This window comes from Scyliorhinus torazame, chromosome 7 (genome assembly GCF_047496885.1).
Source record: "Scyliorhinus torazame isolate Kashiwa2021f chromosome 7, sScyTor2.1, whole genome shotgun sequence".
NCBI lineage: Eukaryota > Metazoa > Chordata > Chondrichthyes > Carcharhiniformes > Scyliorhinidae > Scyliorhinus > Scyliorhinus torazame.
Window position 1 is genome coordinate 21,039,708 of NC_092713.1, and position 21,576 is coordinate 21,061,283.

The 21,576-nt window shown below is 47.9% G+C and overlaps 1 protein-coding gene across 1 annotated transcript in view; it reads right to left on the bottom strand.

Moving 5' to 3' along the window:
- Window positions 1-3,277: 3,277 nt before the first annotated feature.
- miga1 (mitoguardin 1) overlaps window positions 3,278-21,576 on the bottom strand; it is a 179,551-nt gene continuing 161,252 nt past the window's right edge. The window contains exons 13-16 of the mRNA XM_072510401.1: window positions 19,892-20,026; window positions 13,028-13,081; window positions 8,844-8,960; window positions 3,278-6,606 (exon numbers count right to left, since the gene is read on the bottom strand). Of these exons, the coding sequence (XP_072366502.1) occupies window positions 6,397-6,606; window positions 8,844-8,960; window positions 13,028-13,081; window positions 19,892-20,026 (516 nt within the window). The 3' untranslated portion in view covers window positions 3,278-6,396. The remainder of the gene's footprint in view (window positions 6,607-8,843; window positions 8,961-13,027; window positions 13,082-19,891; window positions 20,027-21,576) is intronic.

The window sequence follows — 21,576 nt, forward strand, 5'->3', positions numbered from 1 at the left end:
TCATCTCCTTATCCCCTCATCAATAAAAACAAAGAATTTGATCAAATTTATTTATTGTCAAAAATCAATTTAATCAGTTATTTTATCAATTATCTTGATAATTACTACCTCTGCCGAGGTAGTATGGGCTGAAGTTAGAAACAGGAAAGGAGAGGTCACCCTGTTGGGAGTTTTTTATAGGCCTCCTAATAGTTCTAGGGATGTAGAGGAAAGGATGGCGAAGATGATTCTGGATATGAGCGAAAGTAACAGGGTAGTTATTATGGGAGATTTTAACTTTCCAAATATTGACTGGAAAAGATATAGTTCGAGTACAATAGATGGGTCGTTTTTTGTACAGTGTGTGCAGGAGGGTTTCCTGAAACAATATGTTGACAGGCCAACAAGAGGCGAGGCCACGTTGGATTTGGTTTTGGGTAATGAACCAGGCCAGGTGTTGGATTTGGAGGTAGGAGAGCACTTTGGGGACAGTGACCACAATTCGGTGACGTTTACGTTAATGATGGAAAGGGATAAGTATACACCGCAGGGCAAGAGTTATAGCTGGGGGAAGGGCAATTATGATGCCATTAGACGTGACTTGGGGGGGATAAGGTGGAGAAGTAGGCTGCAAGTGTTGGGCACACTGGATAAGTGGGGCTTGTTCAAGGATCAGCTACTGCGTGTTCTTGATAAGTATGTACCGGTCAGACAGGGAGGAAGGCGTCGAGCGAGGGAACCGTGGTTTACCAAGGAAGTGGAATCTCTTGTTAAGAGGAAGAAGGAGGCCGATGTGAAGATGAAGTGTGAAGTTTCGGTTGGGGCGATGGATAGTTACAAGGTAGCGAGGAAGGATCTAAAGAGAGAGCTAAGACGAGCAAGGAGGGGACATGAGAAGTATTTGGCAGGAAGGATCAAGGAAAACCCAAAAGCTTTCTATAGGTATGTCAGGAATAAGCGAATGACGAGGGAAAGAGTAGGACCAGGCAAGGACAGGGATGGGAAATTGTGTGTGGAGTCTGAAGAGATAGGCGAGATACTAAATGAATATTTTTCGTCAGTATTCACTCAGGAAAAAGATAATGTTGTGGAGGAGAATGCTGAGCCCCAGGCTAATAGAATAGATGGCATTGAGGTACGTAGGGAAGAGGTGTTGGCAATTCTGGACAGGCTGAAAATAGATAAGTCCCCGGGACCTGATGGGATTTATCCTAGGATTCTATGGGAGGCCAGGGAAGAGATTGCTGGACCTTTGGCTTTGATTTTTATGTCATCATTGGCTACAGGAATAGTGCCAGAGGACTGGAGGACAGCAAATGTGGTCCCTTTGTTCAAAAAGGGGAGCAGAGACAACCCCGGCAACTAAAGGCCGGTGAGCCTCACGTCTGTAGTGGGTAAAGTCTTGGAGGGGATTATAAGAGACAAGATTTATAATCATCTAGATAGGAATAATATGATCAGGGATAGTCAGCATGGCTTTGTGAAGGGTAGGTCATGCCTCACAAACCTTATTGAGTTCTTTGAGAAGGTGACTGAACAGGTAGACGAGGGTAGAGCAGTTGATGTGGTGTATATGGATTTCAGCAAAGCGTTTGATAAGGTTCCCCACGGTAGGCTATTGCAAAAAATACGGAGGCTGGGGATTGAGGGTGATTTAGAGATGTGGATCAGAAATTGGCTAGCTGAAAGAAGACAGAGGGTGGTGGTTGATGGGAAATGTTCAGAATGGAGTACAGTCACAAGTGGAGTACCACAAGGATCTGTTCTGGGGCCGTTGCTGTTTGTCATTTTTATCAATGACCTAGAGGAAGGCGCAGAAGGGTGGGTGAGTAAATTTGCAGACGATACTAAAGTCGGTGGTGTTGTCGATAGTGTGGAAGGATGTAGCAGATTACAGAGGGATATAGATAAGCTGCAGAGCTGGGCCGAGAGGTGGCAAATGGAGTTTAATGTAGAGAAGTGTGAGGTGATTCACTTTGGAAGGAATAACAGGAATGCGGAATATTTGGCTAATGGTAAAGTTCTTGAAAGTGTGGATGAGCAGAGGGATCTAGGTGTCCATGTACATAGATCCCTGAAAGTTGCCACTCAGGTTGATAGGGTTGTGAAGAAGGCCTATGGAGTGTTGGCCTTTATTGGTAGAGGGATTGAGTTCCGGAGTCGGGAGGTCATGTTGCAGCTGTACAGAACTCTGGTACGGCCGCATTTGGAGTATTGCGTACAGTTCTGGTCACCGCATTATAGGAAGGACCTGGAGGCTTTGGAGCGGGTGCAGAGGAGATTTACCAGGATGTTGCCTGGTATGGAGGGAAATCTTATGAGGAAAGGCTGATGGACTTGAGGTTGTTTTCGTTGGAGAGAAGAAGGTTAAGAGGAGACTTAATAGAGGCATACAAAATGATCAGGGGGTTGGATAGGGTGGACAGTGAGAGCCTTCTCCCGCGGATGGATATGGCTGGCACGAGGGGACATAACTTTAAACTGAGGGGTAATAGATATAGGACAGAGGTCAGAGGTAGGTTCTTTACGCAAAGAGTAGTGAGGCCGTGGAATGCCCTACCTGCTACAGTGGTGAACTCGCCAACATTGAGGGCATTTAAAAGTTTATTGGATAAACATATGGATGATAATGGCATAGTGTAGGTTGGATGGCTTTTGTTTCGGTGCAACATCGTGGGCCGAAGGGCCTGTACTGCGCTGTATTGTTCTATGTTCTATGTTCTATCTTAAATTCCAAAATTGTGACCGGCTCTCTTCTACCAGAAATGGTTTCTTTTTTCAAAATAATAATCTTTATTGTCACAAGTAGGCTTACATTAACACTGCAATGCAGTTACTGTGAAAAGGCCCCAGTCGCCACATTCCGGCGCCTGTTCGGGTACACTGAGGGAGAATTCAGAATGTCCAATTCATCTAACAGCCCATCTTTCGGGACTTGTGGGAGGAAACCGGAGCACTCGGAGGGAACCCACGCAGACACAGGGAGAACGTGCAGACTCCGCACAGTCAGTAACCCAAGCCGGGAATGGAACCTGGGACCCTGGAGCTGTGAAGCAACAGTGCTACCCACTCTGCTACCCTGACTGTGCTACCGTGCTGCCCTTATTTACTCTGTGCAAACCCTTCAACATTTGGAATTCTATTAAATCTCCCATTAACTGTCCCTGCTCCGAGAACAATCCTAATCTTTTTTTCTTAAGGCAAAGCACTCAAGGTGTAAGGTGCTATCCAATGCAAGTTGCTGTTGTATTCGAAATCGCAAACAAAAGTGCAAATATTAAAACCAACGAAGCAACACTGGAGCGTTTTCCTTATTTTATTAAAATGCTTCAATTTTCTCAAGATGTTCATCAACTCATTGCACCCTTCAACAATCCAGCAGCGAGCACAAGGTACTTAAGTTGGTGTTTGTGACAGAAATATTTTTAAAAAAGGACAGTACATTTTGCGATACTCCCATCGACCCAGAACGTATAAGGGTTCAGTCGCACTTCAGTGCCTTAAAATACCACATATATGTGTTTTTAAGGAATTATAATTTTACATTCACAGCAGCACTTCCATGGACAGATGAGCACTGGGAAATCCATAATTCAAGTAACCATTTTAATCGTGAATATTTAGTGTGGGTGCTTTTAGTACTGAAGAGGGAAGTGCTGCGGAACAGTCTATAATATATATATGTAATTTCTGCATATGAAGGTATAGATACAGATATATAAATATGTACACATTCACATTGTGGACTATATAAAAGCAGACAATACTAAGCATATAAGCAGTTGCTCAATAAAACAACTGAGTTGGCTAGGGTTGCCACCTAAGATGTTTAAGGACAGAGGTGGGGATTATTTCCAACAGGTTAACCGGACAGGTGTCACAATGGGTGGACAATCAACCCCCCCCCCCCCCCACCCCACCCCAAACCCAGGCAATGGGCGTGAAAATGGGTCCCTGAATTGTTTTCCCAATCAGAACTGGGTGGTTGGAGTCACATCTCTGTCACTAATACATAAACAAACTGTTAACATGCTCTTAATAAATCCGTGCCTGTTAGAATTTAACGCAGTCATTGATTCCATCGACTGTACAGCACCGACACAGCCTATTCCACCCAACTGGACGAAGCTTCTCCTTTCGCTTCACACAAGTCTCCTCTCATCTTCGCGAAACGTTTGCTCCTTTCTCTCCCTACAGATGCTGCCAGACGTGCTGAGATTTTCCAGCATTTTCTCTTTCGCTCCTCTCATCTTCCTTCATCTATCCCTCAGAACATAAACTTTCTATTCTTTTTTTCCTCCTGTGCTTACCTAGCTTTCCCTTAAATGTGCCTATACACAGTGAAGGCAATGGCATAGTGGTATTGTCACTGGTCTGGTATTCCAGAGACCCGGCGTAATGCTCTGGGGGCCTGCGTTTGAATCCCACCAGGGCAGATGGTGAAATTTGAATTCCATAAAAATGTGGTTGAGTCTCAATTGCCCTCTGCCATGGCAACGAGGGATGGGGAAAAAAACAACACTGATAAGGAATTTTACAGATTTCATTAACCAGTAGAAAATAGCCACAGTGCTGACTTATTTCCTGTGTGATGACTGGGAACATTAGCAAAGTAAACATCAACTCCAGAAGTGATTCCATCCTTGCATTCCTGCACATTTTATGCCCCATTCCCTTTCTCCATTCCATCCTATCCCCTTTATCTTCCTTCTCCTGCACTGACACTGTTCCATTCTTTCTCAACGTAATACCTTGGTCCAGCCTCTATCAGCCTTGTTTTGACTTCACTCCAAACTTGCCCTGATTCCCTTTCTCTGAACATCCAATTCCCCCTCCGACTCTATCTGCTCAACATTGCCCCAACTCTATTCCAACCCCCACCCCTGCTTTCCCTACCATTCCAACCACAATATTTCCCACCTCCTGCTCCAACTTTAACCTATCCCCAACCCCAACTTTATTCCATCCCCCTTGCCCTGACTCTGTACCACCCTTGTCCCATTGCAACCTCCGCCCTGCTTTTATCTTGTGTTGTGTCTGAGAATAACAATGAGTAAAGGTGGCAACCCTAGCAGTGCAGTCTTCCTACTGGTCAACCGCATAGACAGGAAGGAATAACAACATGGCGGACAATCCAAAGTGTCACAAAGTTTATTGTAGGTAACATAGTTGCTGGAGTACAACACCCCTCCCCCTTATCCATAGTTTCAACTGGAATCTCCAAGTTGGCAGCCAATCTGGCAATCTGAATAGGCACCGTCTTACAAAGCAACACAAAGACTTTGTAAAAATCCTGGGTACTGTCCTTTGGAAACCTCCCTGAGCCTATAATTAATTATAGGCACCGTGCAACATGTTCCATTGTCTATGCCCCAATACAGGTGCTTCTTCAAGACTTCCCCTGTTACAGCACGAGAATAAATTTCCTTCACTCTACTCTCTCTGGTTCCGACCATGAGGTGGAGCAAGTCCCGGGACCATCTTGCACTTTTGAACCACACTGTGTGAAAGCTAACATGTAAACACGAGTTTATATACTTTTATTATTTATTAATTCATGGGATGTGGGTGCTGCTGGCAAGGCCAGAATTTTTATGTGTATAAAATATACAAATGGAACAACAATTCAACTTTCCTATGTCAACAGTGTAGTTGCCGCCTCTGGTCACCAGATGGCCTTGTCACTGAAATCTCTCCTAATTCTTATTAGGAACTTGCTTTCTTAAAATTGACGATGGATAATATCCTGGGCAAATAAGATACTGTACATTTGAAGTTTTATATTAATTAGTCGCATTGTCTACTATTTCATTTAATGCTCTTGAGTTTTGCACAGGGCACGCTACAGAGCCTTGTGACCCACATAGTCTTAATCCAGGCCCCCATTAGTTAAGCACATTGCTGATACAAAGATCTTGGCATCCTGATTTTGGAGTTTCCCACCATTGTAACAGAGGAATGGCAGCAGCCAATTTGCACAGAAAAAGCAATGAGATAAATAACCCGGCTATCTATTTGTAATGGTTTTGGATCAGGAATAGATATCCGCGAGGACACTACAGAGAACTCCCTCACTCCTTTTCAAACTTATGCTGTGGGATCTATTAGGTCCTCCCGGGTGGGCAAGCAGGGCCTCAGTTTAATAAACACCCCATGCAGAAGAAAACACTCCCTCAGTACAGCATCTTGGCACAATGCCAGCCTGCATATTGTGCTCGAGTCTCTGGAATGGAACTTGAAGCGACATTGCTAAGGACGGCCCTCTACAATCACGGGGACAAAAGCAGCGAAGATGAAATACAAAGTGATTAGTGCTTCAAGGACCATTCTGCCAAGCCTTGGAGGCTGCAAGTTTACAGACACCCGTGCGTTAAGCATTCACATGATAACTCTCACACGAGGGTTCAGCGTCTTGATTTACTGCGCGTGTGCTTCCAGGGGTCCGTTTGGCAGGGGGATTCCTACGTATCCATTCAGCTGCCTCAGGCTGTCTGTTCCGAGATAAGCCATCAGGAGCTCGGTGCGACGCTGGATCAGGTGTAAGATGTCCTCAGCGAGACACTCGGGGCTGGTGTACCTCACCTTCTCAAAATCAAAGATGTCCTTCAAGAAGAAGAGAACCTGTTCCTATAGCAGACGTCAAAAAAAATCCCTCAGTTTATCTGTTACGTAACCTCATCAATCAAACAGTAGTGGTCTACAATGAACACGCCGTTAATTATGCTTTCAGCTTGGGGGCGGCACGGTGGCGCAGTGGTTAGCACTGCTGCCTCAAGGTGCCAAGGACCTGGGTTCGAACCCGGCCCCGGGTCACGGTCCGTGTGGAGTTTGCACATCCCTCCCTGGAGTCTGCTCGCCCCCATTCAAATAGATCATAGTTTTGATGTACCTCAATTCTATTTAATCACCTTAGTTTCAGACATGTAATACACCTATCTTAAAATCTATCAATCTCAAGTTTTGAAAACTCCAATTGTCTACAGCCATTTGGGGGAGGGTATTCCATATTTCTCCCATCCTTTGTGTAAAAGGTTTTCCCATTTCCCTCCTAAGTGGCCTAGATTTAATTTTAATTTTGACCCCTCATCCCTGAACCATTCATAGAAACATAGAAAATAGAAGCAGGCGGCCATTCGGCCCTTCGAGCTGCTCTACCATTCATTATGATCATGGCTGATCATCAAGTTCAACACCCTGATCCCGCCTTCCCCCCATATTCCCTGATCCCTTTAGCCCCAAGAGCTGTATCTAATTCCTTCCTGAAATTACACAACGTTTTGGCCTCAACTACTTTCTGTGGTAGCGAATTCCACAGATTCACCACTCTCTGGGTGAAGAACTTTCTCCTCACCTCAGTCCGAGAGGGTTTACCCCTTATCCTCAGACTATGACCCCTAGTGCTGGACTCCCCCCCACCATCGGGAACATTCTTTCTGAATCTACCCTTTCTAATCCTGTTAGAACTTTATAGGTTTCTATGAGATCCCCTCTCACTCTTCGAAACTCCAATGAATATAATCCTAATTGACAGTCCCGCCATCTCAGGAGTCAGCCCGGTAAATCTTCGCTGCACTCCCTCCATAGCAAGAACATCCTTCCTCAGATAAGAACACCAAAACTGCACACAATACTCCAGGTGTGGCCTCACCAATGCCCTATACAATTGCAGTGAGACATCTCTATTCCTATACTCAAAACCTCTCGCTATGAAGGCCAACATACCATTTGCCTTCTTTACTGCCTGCTGTACCTGCACACCTACTTTCAGCGACTGATGCACGAGGACACCAAGGTCTTGCTGTGTATCCAACTCTCTCAATTTACACACATTCAAATAATAATTTGCCTTCCTATTTTTGTTATCGAAGCGGATGACTTCACATTTATCCACGTTATACTGCATCTGCCATGCACGTACCCACTCACTCAGCCTGTCCAAATCCCACTGAAGCATCCCTGCATCCTCCTCACAGCTCACCCTCCCACCCAACTTTCTATCATCTGCAAATTTGGAGGTAATACATTTAGTTTCCTCATCCAAATCATTAATATAAAATGTGAACAGTTGGGGTCCCAGCACAAATCCCTGCGGTATCCCACTAGTCGCTGCCTACCAATCAGAAAAAGACCCATTTATTCCAACGTTTTGCTTCCTGTCTGCTGAGCAGCTTTCTATCCATCTCAAGACACTACCTGTAATCCTTTAACTTGATATATTAATCTGCTATGTGAGACCTTGTCAGAAGCCTTCTGAAAGTCTAAATAAACCACATCCACCAGTTCTCCCTGGTCAACTGTACTAGTTACATCTTCAAGTTCTTTTGACATTTTAAATCCCTTGATCAGAACCCCCACCCCACCCCCTTAATCTTCTGTACTCTCGGCAAATAAAAGCTTAGTCTTCCATATCCCTCTTGGCTCTGGTGAATCTGTGCGGCACCTCCAATCAGGACAATATATTCTTCCTGAGATATGGTGCAGTCTAACCCAAGGCTTTGTACAGCTGGAGTATGATGGCAACCCCACTTTGTAATCTAGAGCTCACATTAACATGCCCAAAATCTGCCCCCCTTACCGCCCCCATTCAATCCAAAGGAAGCGGCCCCACACGCGGGAGAGTCACCAACAAGTGCTTTCAAAGGGAATGCACAGTAAGAAGTTTTACAACACCAGGTTAAAGTCCAACAGGTATGTTTCGATGTCACTAGCTTTCGGAGCGCGCTGACATCGAAACAAACCTGTTGGACTTTAACCTGGTGTTGTAAAACCTCTTACTGTGCTCACCCCAATCCAACGCCGGCATCTCCACTTCAAAGGGAATGGCAGAATGCTCAGATTCATTGGAAAGAAAGAGATTGAGGTACCTTAAAGAAGCAGCACAAGTTGTAGAGGGAGTCTCTGGGTCCTAAGAATCCCCAGGCCAGGATCGGGATGATGAGCTCACAAACCGCGTAGAAATGAGCGACGAAGCCATTGGGTACCTGTCAGAGACAACGCACACAAGAGAGAAAGAGGAATAGCTAGAGCTTTTACTGGGAAGACCTGGAGCTCAGGAGAACAGTGATAGATCTTCTCAACTTTACCTGCAGAGGTTAACACACGTCAGTCATGAAGCAAATGCCCCCTCTCAATGCTGAGTTGAATACAGCCCACCCAACCCATTGCCCATAATACTCTAAAATCCAGTTGACAGAGAGATGTTCATTACCCAGCATTCTGGATTGGATTGGAAGGGCTGAAACCACTGCACCACCAACTGATATAAACTCGGGGTAGTTCTGTTGAGAATGTTCAATTTCATAAACGCTTACCCGCAAAAAAGGAAGCCATTCGGCCCATCGTATGTGTGCCAGCTCTATGAAGCAGCTGCACAATTAGTTTGATTCCCCTCCCCCATTTGTTCCCTTTTCAAACATTTATTCAATTTCCTTTTTGAAAGTTGCGATGGAATCTGCTTCCACCATCCTTCCAGGCAAGGTGTTTTAGATTATACCTCACTGCATCATAAAGATTTCAGCTTGTCTCCCATCTAGTTCTTTTGCTGATTTTCTTAACGCTACATCTTCTGATTAACAGTCCTGCTGCTTGTGATAATTGCTCCTGTTATTTACTCTATCAAAACCATTCATAATTGCAAGATACTTTTATTAAACCTCTCTTAACCGTCTTTGCTCTAAGCAGAGCAACCTCAGCCTCTTTAACCTGTCCACATAGCTAAAGTCCCTCGTCTCTTGTATATGTTACATGTATATTAATTGTATTTCATTGAATACGGGTGGTGAACATGAATTGAGGATTCCCTTGTTTCCCTATAAATAGGAATGGTCAGAAACTGCAGTGGGGTTCGGAGGTGCATGTTTGGACTACGTGGGCGCGATTCTCCGACCCTCCACCGGGTCGGAGAATCGCGGGGGGCTGGCGTGAATCCCGCCCCCGCCGTGTCCCGAATTCTCCGCCATCAGAGATTCGGCGGGGGCAGGAATCGCGCCACGCCGGTCGGCGGGTCCACTCCCGGCGATTCTCCGGCCCGCAATGGGCCGAAGTCCTACCGCTGTCAACTCTCTCCCGCCGGCGTGGATTAAACCACCTTTTGAACGGCGGGACAAGGTGGGCTCCGGGGTCCTGGGGGGTGCGCGGGGCGATCTGGCCCCGGGGGGTGCCCCCACGGTGGCCTGGCCTGCGATCGGGGCCCACCGATCCGCGGGCGGGCCTGTGCCGTGGGGGCACTCTTTTTCTTCTGCCTTCGCCATGGTCTTCACTATGGCAGAGGCGGAAGAGACCCCCTCCCCTGCGCATGCGCGGGGATGACGTCAGCAGCCGCTGACGCTCCCACGCATGCGTCGCCCGGCGAAGACCTTTCGCCGCCGGCTGGCGTGGCGCCAAAGGCCTTTCCCGCCAGCCAGCGGAGCGGAAACCACTCCGGCGCGGGCCTAGCCCCTCAAGGTGAGGGCTTGGCCCCTAAAGGTGCGGAGACTTCCGCACCTTTGGGGCGATCCGATGACGGAGTGGTTCCCGCCACTCCATCCCGCCGGATTCCCCCGCCTCGCCGGGTAGGGGAGAATCCCGCCCCTTAAATCATTGTGAAAGATTGGCTCTATCGTGATATTAGAGGGGTTGTGGTATTATGCTCCAGTATTAGTTATGATACAGAAAATTCTGTACTTCATTTGGGTCATCTGGCCTGGGGGTCAGAGGTCAAATAGTCCATGTAAATATAAGTCGTACCCAGGCTACAGGCCTGCAGTTGTGTATATATTCTGTTTTTAATAAAGTTAGTTCACGATAATTATATTGGTCGTCTGTGTTAAGTTTGCACGTTCTCCCCGTGTGTGCGTGGGTTTCCTCCAGATGCTCCGGTTTCCTCCCACAGTCCAAAGATGTGCAGATTAGGTGGATTGGCCATGATAAAATTGCCCCTTGGTGTCCAAACGCTTAGGTGGTGTTACGGGGATAGGTGGGAGGCATGGGGCTAGGTAGGGTGCTCTTTCGGAGTGGTCGGCGTAGACTCGATGGATCTAATGGCCTCCTTCTGCCCTGTAGGGATTCTATGTGGACTATACTTCTTCATCCAGAGATTGGTAGGAATGTGGATCTCAATCCCACAGGGAGTGCGGTTGAAGTGGTGGTAAAGATGCATTTAAGGGGAAACCAGGCAAACATACGAGGGAGGAGGAACGAGGTGGTTACGATGGTAGATTTAGATGGGAAAGATGGGAGGAGGCTTGAGTATAAAGGCTAGCATGGATTAGTTGGGCTGACTTACCTGTTTCTCCATGATATAGTCTATGTCATACTAGCTGGGCTACATTTATTGACTTCAGTAAAAAGTCAACATTTAGACTTGCTTTTGGTTATACTTGGGGCAATAAATGTGTCTCTTTCCTTAAAATATCAGACTGTAAGAAAATGGAATATTGCAACTAAAGAGGTCACTCCCTATAATAAAGCTGTCGCCTGTCACAGCGTCACAGCTCATGATTTATTTTACATGCAATGACAAAGCTTACTTACCGTAGGAAGGACGTCAAGGGCATGGACGCAAAGAGATTCACAAAAATGATCTTAAGGATGGGAGGTTTTCGTGGTGGGACTAGAGGAACCTGGGTCTCCTTTCAACTGGACAGAAAAAGCTAAGAGGAGTTTGATGAGTTGTGATCCAGTAAACATTTCGTAGTGAGGTATGGTAAAGAAGCCAGAGTCCCAGGTGACCACAGGCTGCTTTCCCCTTTGAGGGGAGAGAGCTGACTGGTGGTGATTTAACCTGAGGATCACCACACCTCAGGCGAGGGGCAAGGCGGGTCCTTCATGAATAACATTTCTATTTGGTCAATGAATAGTTAACAATAGGACAAAAAGTTCAAATTATAGCCAAAAGACTGAAGGGAGAGGACACCACTTTTATTTTTACATAGAAGGTCCTGTGTAAATGCCTAGCTAGAAACAGTGGTGGAAACAGATGCATTTAACAGAGAAATTGATGACATTTTGATTATTTCTTTAATTGGCTATGGGACTAGGTAGCAGCAGCAGATCTATGTTGGGCAGAATGGCCTTCTTTTGTGCAGTAAAAATCCAATCATTCTATGACAATATGGTGTTAATTTCATGTACTTTAAAAACAAAATAAACATGACATTTCCTGGAATTTTTTTCCAATTCCATTACTATTTATAAAGTTGAGGCTGGAATGAAAATCGAGAGCCCAACCCCTGTTCCTGTTGCCGAGCCCCCAACAACGTTTGTGACCCCCGCCCTGCAGAACACCTGTACCTGGGCCCCTCCTCCATCCTTGGTCAGGTGGGTGTAGTACCACCACCAGCCAGTGGTGCTGTCATTCAATATAGCTGCCAGCCTCTGATTGGCTTGGGAAAGGCCCGCTGCTGTCCTGTTAAGTGCCTGAGTGGCATTTGTTGCGGCTGGCCTTCCCGAATAGAGGTGGCACGGAGTTCATGTTGGTTCCCCAGCCAGTGGGCGAGACACCATTGCCTCCAGTTTCAAGGGATCGGCGGCCCATTTTACCGCCCCACTGATGGGTGCCTGACATGTGTTGTGTTCGGTGTTCGTTGTCTAGCAAGGAATCCACAGAACTGCTGGTGACTTGTCCAAACCAGGATCTTTATTAGATCACACGTGGTAAGGTAACGATCTCCCTGGAACTACCCCGATGCACGACTGTCCTCATGTAGGTCTTAGAACCTATTCCGGATCACCGAATCTGCCCTGACTTATATCTGAGTGCCTCGTTACATGACCAATGTCTCGAGACCGCATCTGTACCGGCACCTGCTGGTTGGAGGTCGCACCACCAACTATATACAACACCAGCTATAGGCATATCACAACAACTTGCTATTGTGTATTGTCCCTGCAGGGTAAGTGCGAGGGTCTGTGCTCCACATAACGTGGTATGGCGATTGTGGAGTATTCTTGTTTTTTATTAAATGGGGAAAATGCACAGCTACGAACCTAGGATGCAGCTGAATTTGTGCTGTATAAGTGCTGCTTATTATTCTCGATCGACTTTGAATGTTTCTTTCCTCACACCCACCTTCATCTGCTGTTTCTTGCTTTTCAGGACGGACCAACAACTTGAAGCCACAGCCTGAAACGAGGGAACACAATAAACAGATGAAAATGTTTGGTCGTCTCGCAACTGAGATTGAAAGAACGTGCATTTGTATGGTGCCCTTCGCAACCTCAGGATGCTACAGAACACCTCACGGCCAATGATTAATTGTGAAGGGCGATCATTGTTGTTCTGCAATGAGGAAGGAGCAGCTAATTCAAACAGCAAGATCCCACGCATAACGATCGGAACATCTGTTTCTTATGATGTGGGTGGAAGGACAAATGTTGGCCAGGTCGCCGGGGAGAACTTCCTTGCTGGACTTTGAAGAGGGCCCTTTCCAAGAGGGCAGAGGGAGCCTCAGTTTGCACCTCAACTGGAAGTCGGCGCTGCGCTGGAACGTCAGCCTAGACTTTGTGCTCTGGTCTTCGGAACGAGACTTGAACTCATGACCTTTGAGTCAAAGGGGAGAGTACTATCGACTGAGCCACTAATCAGAGAAAGGGGTAGAGGCTCGGCAGCTCCGTCTCCTCGTGCGTGGCTGGAATATCGCACCACTGGCTGTGCGACCAATTACCACAGAGAGTGTCACCAGGAAGCACCACACTTTCCAATTGGCTCGGTTGGCAACACTTGTGCTCAAGCTCCACTTCAAGCCATTGTTTAACTGGTCTGCTACACTCCACTAAACAACATTAGTTACTGCAATATTTCTGAAGGTTTTTTTCCTGAAACAGGTCTTTGTGTTTTATTCCCTCCCCAGTACATTTCTTTGTAGTTCGAGAAGAGCTGGTATAAAATGGGGCGAATATAATCGTCTCTTAAACTTCCAGGGCATGGGGAGGTCTGAGGTAAGAATTTCTCAGGTCACAGAATAAAATCCCTCCAGTGCAGAAGGAGGCCATTCGGCCCATTGAGTCTGCACCGACCCTCTGATGTTGCACGCTACCTCAGCCCAATGATCCGCCCTCTCCCCGTAAACCCACCGAACCACAACACACCAAAGGCCAATTTTAGCGTGGCCTATTCACCTAACCTGCACATCTTTGGACTGTGGGAGGAAACCGGAGCACCCGGAGGAAACCCACGCAGACACCGGGGGGGGGGGGGGGGGAGAGAAGTGCAAACTCCGCACAAACAGTGACCCAAAGTCGGAATCAAACCCGGGTCCCTGGCACTGTGAGGCAGCAGTGCTAACCACTGTGCCGCCATGCCACCTTTCAGATTAGACATTAAACCAAGTCCCCACCTACCAGTAGTGTGGGTGCAAAGAATCCTTGGGAGAATCATTCGGGGTGTTCTGGCCAACAGGTGTTCCTAAATCTAGATACAACGTTGGGTTTGACATTAGATTGAGATTAGGTCATGATAAGATTTGATCCCCACTTTGGACTATTTGGGTTTCATATTTGAATTGCATTTTATTTTGAAACCTGGTTTCTGTACATAATCCGTTCCATCAACTGCAGCACCATGGGCGGCTGGGGACTCCTCTGTGGAACATGAGAATAGAATCATACAGTAGAGAGGTCGGCCATTAAGGAGGCCATTCGGTCCATCATCCATGCACCTTGAAAGAGCTATTCAACTCGTCCGAGCTCCCCCCCGCCCCGGCCATCTTTCCCCACAGCCGTGCACATTTTACCATTGCAAGTACAGGAACATCCTTCTTCAGATACGGACACCAAAACTGCTCTCAATACTCCAGGTGTGGCCTCACCAATGCCCTCTACAATTGCAGTAAAACATCCCTATTCCTATGCTCAAATCCACTTGCTATGCAGGCCAACATACCGTTTGCTTACTTTCAGCGACTGATGCCCGAGACCACCAGGGTCTGGCTGAGGATCCACCTCTCTCAATTTACACCCATTCAAATAATAATCTGCCTTCCTATTTTTGCTACCGAAGTGGATAACCTCACAGTTAGCCACATTTTACTGCATCTGCCATGCACTTGCCCACTCACTCAGCCTGTCCAAATCCCGCTGAAGCATCTCTGCGTCCGCATCCTCCTGGATTAAGGAACGCTAATGTATTTCCAAGTTGGGGCAGCACGGTAGCCTTGTGGATAGCACAATTGCTTCACAGCTCCAGGGTCCCAGGTTCGATTCCAGCTTGGGTCACTGTCTGTGCGGAGTCTGCACATCCTCCCCGTGTGTGCGTGGGTTTCCTCCGGGTGCTCCGGTTTCCTCCCACAGTCCAAAGATGTGCAGGTTAGGTGGATTGGCCATGATAAATTGCCCTTAGTGTCCAAAATTGCCCTTAGTGTTGGGTGGGGTTACTGGGTTATGGGGATAGGGTGGCGGGGTTGACCTTGGGTAGGGTGCTCTTTCCAAGAGTCGGTGCAGACTCGATGGGCCGAATGGCCTCCTTCTGCACTGTAAATTCTATGAAAGTGCAAGTTGAGCGCGATGCTGCTCCCGCACTGCCGCTGTCCTTCTGGCTGATGGAGGTCATGGGTTTTAGGGCAGTGCTGTTAAAGAAGCCTGGTATTGTATTATAAGATGGAGGCTACTGCGTCAGAGATTATCAATGAGAATTGGATAAGTATTTGAAACAAAGGGAGGGTACAAGAAATTGGGAGGGGGTACCAGCGGGAAAGCAGGATGAGAGTTGGCAGTTAAAGAGCTGGGAATGACAGAAGCGCAACAGGCCAAATGGCTTCTTGCTGTGCTGATGGTCTTAATACCCCAAACGGCCTTCACATAAGACACCTGCTTCTTGATTTGGCCTGCTTCTGTCACTCGGGTGACCCTTGCGCCCCTTGACCTGGGCTTGGTTGGTTAATCAATTATAAAAACAGTAGCGGCAATAGAAGGCCCACTATCAATTTCCCTGAGTAACTAGGGATGGGCAACAGGCGATTTTGCCAATACGCTGCCCATACCCCAGGGAACAAAAGGATTCAAAAAATTCTAGGATTCTCAAACAAGTGTCACTTCCAGAAATAGCGATTTTGTAACAAATCCCCCCCCTACTGAATATGTTTCCTCTCACATACAGTAATTCGATACCTCTATATTTTTTTTCTCCCAGTTCCACTCAGGTTTATTCTGCTGTATTTGCCGAGTCGGCTCTCTCAGGATGACCAGCGCTACTTCAGTGTCTGTTTTGTGACCCCCCCGCCCCCCCCCTCGGGCCCTTTGCCAGAATCAATCCTTCTTGCGACATGGGAGACACAAACTGACTAATGTGCGACCATCGGGCATGTTTACTCGGTGGATGTTTCTCTGTTACCATTCTTTTCGAAAGCTGACGTTTTCTTTCTCAGCTGCATACCACGGCAAGGAAACACTTATTCTTTTCAGACACAAGGCCGGAACGGAGGCCAAAGAAAGCAATTCCCTTCGCCAAATTCTTAGCAATATATCTCAGAATACTTCAGATTACTTTAACCAAAACCATGCATGTTGAGATATGTGAGCTGGTTGAAGAAACTATGTTTTTTTTTAACCAGCATACTTTGGATGGTTAGGATGCAGGGATGCAGAATGTCCATTTAAGGCATTAGTCTACCAAGAATAATGGGAGTCCTGAAATACCCCTCAGATAATGATCAGCGAAAACATGATTGCAAAGAATTACAGCACAGAAACAGGACATTGGGTCTTAATGGCCTGAGCCACCCTTTCTGCCCAACACAAACTTCCCACTCTATTCATCCAATCCCATCACGTATCGTTGTAATCCCCTTAAATGCAGCTACACTCTTCTCCTCAACTCCCCCTTGTGATAGCGAGTCCCACATTCTCACCATCTTCTGGGTAAAGGTTTTTCTCATGAATTCTTACTGGAGTTCAGAAGAATGAGGGGGGGAAATCTCATAGAGACTTATAAAATTCTAACGGGACTAGACAGGGTAGATGCAGGGAAGATGTTACCAATGGTGGGTGTGTCCAGAACCTGGGGCGTCATTCTCCGACCCCCCGCCGGGTCGGAGAATGGCCGTTGGCCGCCGTGAATCCCGCCCCTGCCCCCGCCGAAGTCTCCGGTACCGGAGATTGGCCGGGGGCGGGAATCGGGCCGCGCCGGTTGGCGGGCCCCCCGCTCAATTCTCCGGCCCGGATGGGCCGAAGTCCCGCCCAGAAATTGCCTGTCCCGCCGGCGTAAATCAAAGCTGGTATTTACCGGCGGGACCAGGTAGCGTGAGCGGGCTCCGGGGTCCTGGGGGGGGCGCGGGGCGATCTGACCCCGGGGGGTGCCCCCACGGTGGCCTGGCCCGCGATCGGGGCCCACCGATCCGCGGGCGGGCGTGTGCCGTGGGGGCGCTCTTTCCCTTCCGTCTCCGCCACGGCCTCCACCATGGCGGAGGCGGAAGAGACTCTCCCCACTGCGCATGCGCGGGAAACTGTCGGCGGCCACTGACGCTCCCGCGCTTGCGCCGCATTTCCGCGCCAGCTGGCGGGGCAACAAACGCCATTTCCGCCAGCTGGCGGGGCAACAAACGCCATTTCCGCCAGCTGGCGGGGCGGAAATCCCTCCGGCGCCGGCCTAGCCCCTCAATGTTGGGGCTCGGCCCCCAAAGATGCGGAGCATTCCGCACCTTTGGGCCGGCGCGATGCCCGTCTGATTGGCGCCGTTTTTGGCGCCAGTCGGCGGACATCGCGCCGTTGGGGGAGAATTTCGCCCCAGGGGTCACAGCCTGAGGATTCAGGGTAAACCATTTCGGACAGAGATGAGGAGACATTTCTTCACCCAAAGAGCGGTGAGCCTGTGGAATTCATTACCACAGGAAGTAGTTGAGGCTAAAATTTTGAATGTTTGCAAGAGGCGGCTGGATATAGCACTTGGGGAGAATGGGATCAAAGATTATGGGGAGAAAGCAGGATTGGGCTATTGTGTTGGATGATCAGCCATGATCGTGGTGAATGGCGGAGCAGGCTCGAAGGGCCAAAAGGCCTCCTCCTGCTCCTATCATCTATGTATGTATCGATTACCATTTGGGGTTACTAGTGACTACCTTATGTTTAGGATCCCTGGTTTTCTCCTGAGGTGAAACGCTTGCTCACTCAAAGCCTCCCTAAGGCTGTGAATGAGGAGCCGGTGGAATCTCGGAGATTGAGGATTTTCAACTTGCCTTCCCAGGAATCGCCCGGATTTCAGCCTCTCCTATTTCAATGGAGATGAAAATGTCAAGTTTCCTGAAATGGGCAACAGATTCGCAACAGGGTGAAAAAAGGAGGGGGTAACCGAAACCTAACTCCTAACCTTACCCCCTAACCGGACCCACAAATCCTACACCTTAACCCGACCCAATAACCTGACCCACTAACCCGAACCTCAATCCTATCCCCAAATCCTATCACAACCCCACTCCCTATCCTTAATCTACCCCAAGCCCTAACTCTACTCCCAACCCCGTAACCCTAATCCTACCCCCTTCGGGGCGGCACGGTAGCATAGTGGTTAGTACTGTTGCTTCACAGCGCCTGGGACCCGGGTTTGATTCCCGACTTGGGTCACTGCCTGTGTGGAATCTGCACGTTCTCCCCGTGTCTGCGTGGGTTTCCTCCGGGTGCCCCGGTTTCCTCCCACAGTCCAAAGATGTAGGGGTTAGGTGGATTTTACAAAACCCTAAATACAGGAATTCCCTCCTTACACCCTCCCTGTGAGACTCCTTCAAACCTACCACCTCATCAAGCTTTAGTCACCTCTTCTGATGTCTCCTTGTATGATTTGGTGTCAAATTCTGTTTTATAATTCTCCCATGAAGTACCTTGGGATGTTTTAATATAGTAAAGCTACTACATAAATACAAACTGATGTTGTGTATGGAATTTACACACGTTAATGTGTTTGATAAATTAACAGGCAATGGAATTTTAATAAACCAGTTAATGCAATTGTTACCAATATCAAACAATGATCTTGAGCCCAGTATATTTCAGAATACTGAAAAGATGTACAATAGAATCCCTAAAATCGTGCAATATTCACAGATGCTTTGGACGGGATTCTCTCAGCCCGGGGCCGGGACGGAGAATCCCCGCAACCGGCGCGAATCGCTCCACGCCGCCCCGACACGAGCGGAGAATCGGCGCCATTGCTGCCGGCGTGGTTGACGTGCCACCGGTCGGGGGCCGCTCTACGCGGCCGGCCTGCCGATTCTCGGTCGGGATGGGACGAGCGGCCGTCGTAAAAACGCCGAGTCCCGCCGGTGCCGTCCACACCTGCTCTCAGCCGGCGGGACTGCGGCGTGGAAGGGTCGGGTGATAGCCTGTGAGGGGGGGGAGGGGGGTCCGACCCCGGGGCGGGGGGGGGGGCCTCCGATGTGGCCTGGCCCGCGATCGGGGCCCACCGATAGGCAGGCCGACCTCTCGGGCTGGGGGGTTCGTTTCTTCCGCGCCGGCCCCTGTAGACCTGCGCCACGTTGCCTCGGGGGCGGCGCGTTGAAGGAAGTCACTGCGCATGCGTGTGTTGGCGCTGGTGCCACTGTGCCCGGTTTACGCCGGGATCAGCAGCTGGAGCGGCGTGAACTGCTCCAGTGCCGTAGGGGCCAGAATTGCTGATCCTGAGGCCGTGTTGACACCGTCGAGAAACGCAACGGCGTTTCCAATGGCATCAACACTTAGCCTCAGGATCACAGAATCCCGCCCCTTATCTTTTTTTATTCTTTCACGGACCATAGGCATGGCTGGCTCAGCCAGCATTTATTTCCCATCTGTAATTGCCCCTTGAATAGGTGGTGATGAGCTGCCTTGTTGAACCGCTGCAGTCCCTGTGGTGTAGGTACACCCACAATGCTGTTAGGGAGGGATTCCAGAATTGTGACCCAGCGATAATGGCGAAACGGTGATGTATTTCCAGAACTCGAATGAACATTATGTATAATTTCCTACTTACAGTTTCCTTGAAGGAATTGTTAAGCCAGCGATTGTTGACCACGTTCTGTATCGATGTCGGGGGATTGTCCAAATCCTCAAAGGAATCCATTAGGATGAAGTCCAGGACAACGTCATAAAAATTCATGTGTTTAACCTGTTTGCAATATAACCACAGTTTGAATAGTGTATAGGAATAGGGATGTTTTACTGCAATTGTATCGGGCATTGGTGAGGCCACACCTGGAGTATTGTGTATAGTTTTGGTGTCCTTATCTGAGGATGTTCTTGCGATGGAGGGAGTGCAGCGAAGGTTTACCAGGCTGTTTCCTGGGATAGCCGGACTGTCATATCAGGAGAGACTAAATCGGTTAGGATTATATTGATTGGAGTTTAGAAGAGTGAGAGGGCATCTCATAGAAATTTATAAAATTCTAACAGGATTAGACAGAGTAGATTCAGAAAGAATGTTCCCGATGGTGGGGGAGTCCAGAACTAGGGTTCATAGTTTAAGGATAAGGAGTAAACCTTTTAGGATTGAGGTGAGGAGAAATTTCTTCACCCAGAGAGTGGTGAATCTGTGGAATTCACTACCACAGAAAGTAGTTGAGGCCAAAACGTTGAGTAATTTCAAGAAGGAATTAGATATAGCTTTTGGGGCCAACGTGATCAAGGGATATGGGGCGAAGGCGGGATCAGGGTATTGAACGTGATGATCAGCCATGATCATAATGAATGGCAGCAAGGCTCGAAGGGCCGAATGGCCGCCTGCTTGCTTCTACTCTCTATGTTTCGATGTATGAATGATAAGCGATGTAGCTCATGGGAGTAAATCTTTGGCTTTCTTACACCAAGAACAGAGCTACACTTGCTGGAAAATTTCTGTGCACTACCCTGCCCATCAAAATTAATTCCTAATATGTGCTCCTTATGGTGAAGCTTGGCAACTGGATCACTAAAAATGGAAATTCCCCAGGGAACAGAAGGCTAAACTAATTTTTAAAGTCTTTATTCATTTATGGGATGAGGCTTCGCTGACAAAATCAGCATTTATTGCCCATCCCAACTGCTCCTTGATAAGGTGGCGGTGAGCTGCCTTCTTGAACCGCGGCAGTCCATGTGGTGTAGGTACACCACCGGGCTGTTAGGGAGGGAGTTCCAGGATTTGACCCAGATACACCAACGGATCGACCAATATATTTCCAAATCGGGGTGGTGAGTGACTTGGAGGGGAACCTCCAGGTGGTGGTGTTCCCAGGTATCTGCTACCCTTGTCCTTCTAGATGGTGGCGGTCGTGGGTTTGGAAGGTGTTCTCTCAGGAGCCTTGGTGATACATTAACTCCTCCATTCAAAGTGCATCTCTCATAAACGTTTACTCTCTCATTACGGCATCCAAATTGTATTTCAGATAACACCAACATTTGTCCCTCCTATTATTCTGCTTGGTAGAACATTTCTCTCATTAAAAGGAGGTTTTTCTTGAAACCTGTTTCAAATTAACTTTTCACTAAAATCCATTGACTTCTAATCTGCCTTTTCATTGTAAGAGTTTGCCTTATCGAGACAATTAATTTACCACAACGTGACACACTCTTAATTACATTTCTAGAGGGCAAAACGCAAATGTTCTCTATTCTTTCCTCTTACATCATCCACATTACATTCAGGGTCAGTTTGATTCTCTTATGGCATCTTTCTCTTACAGT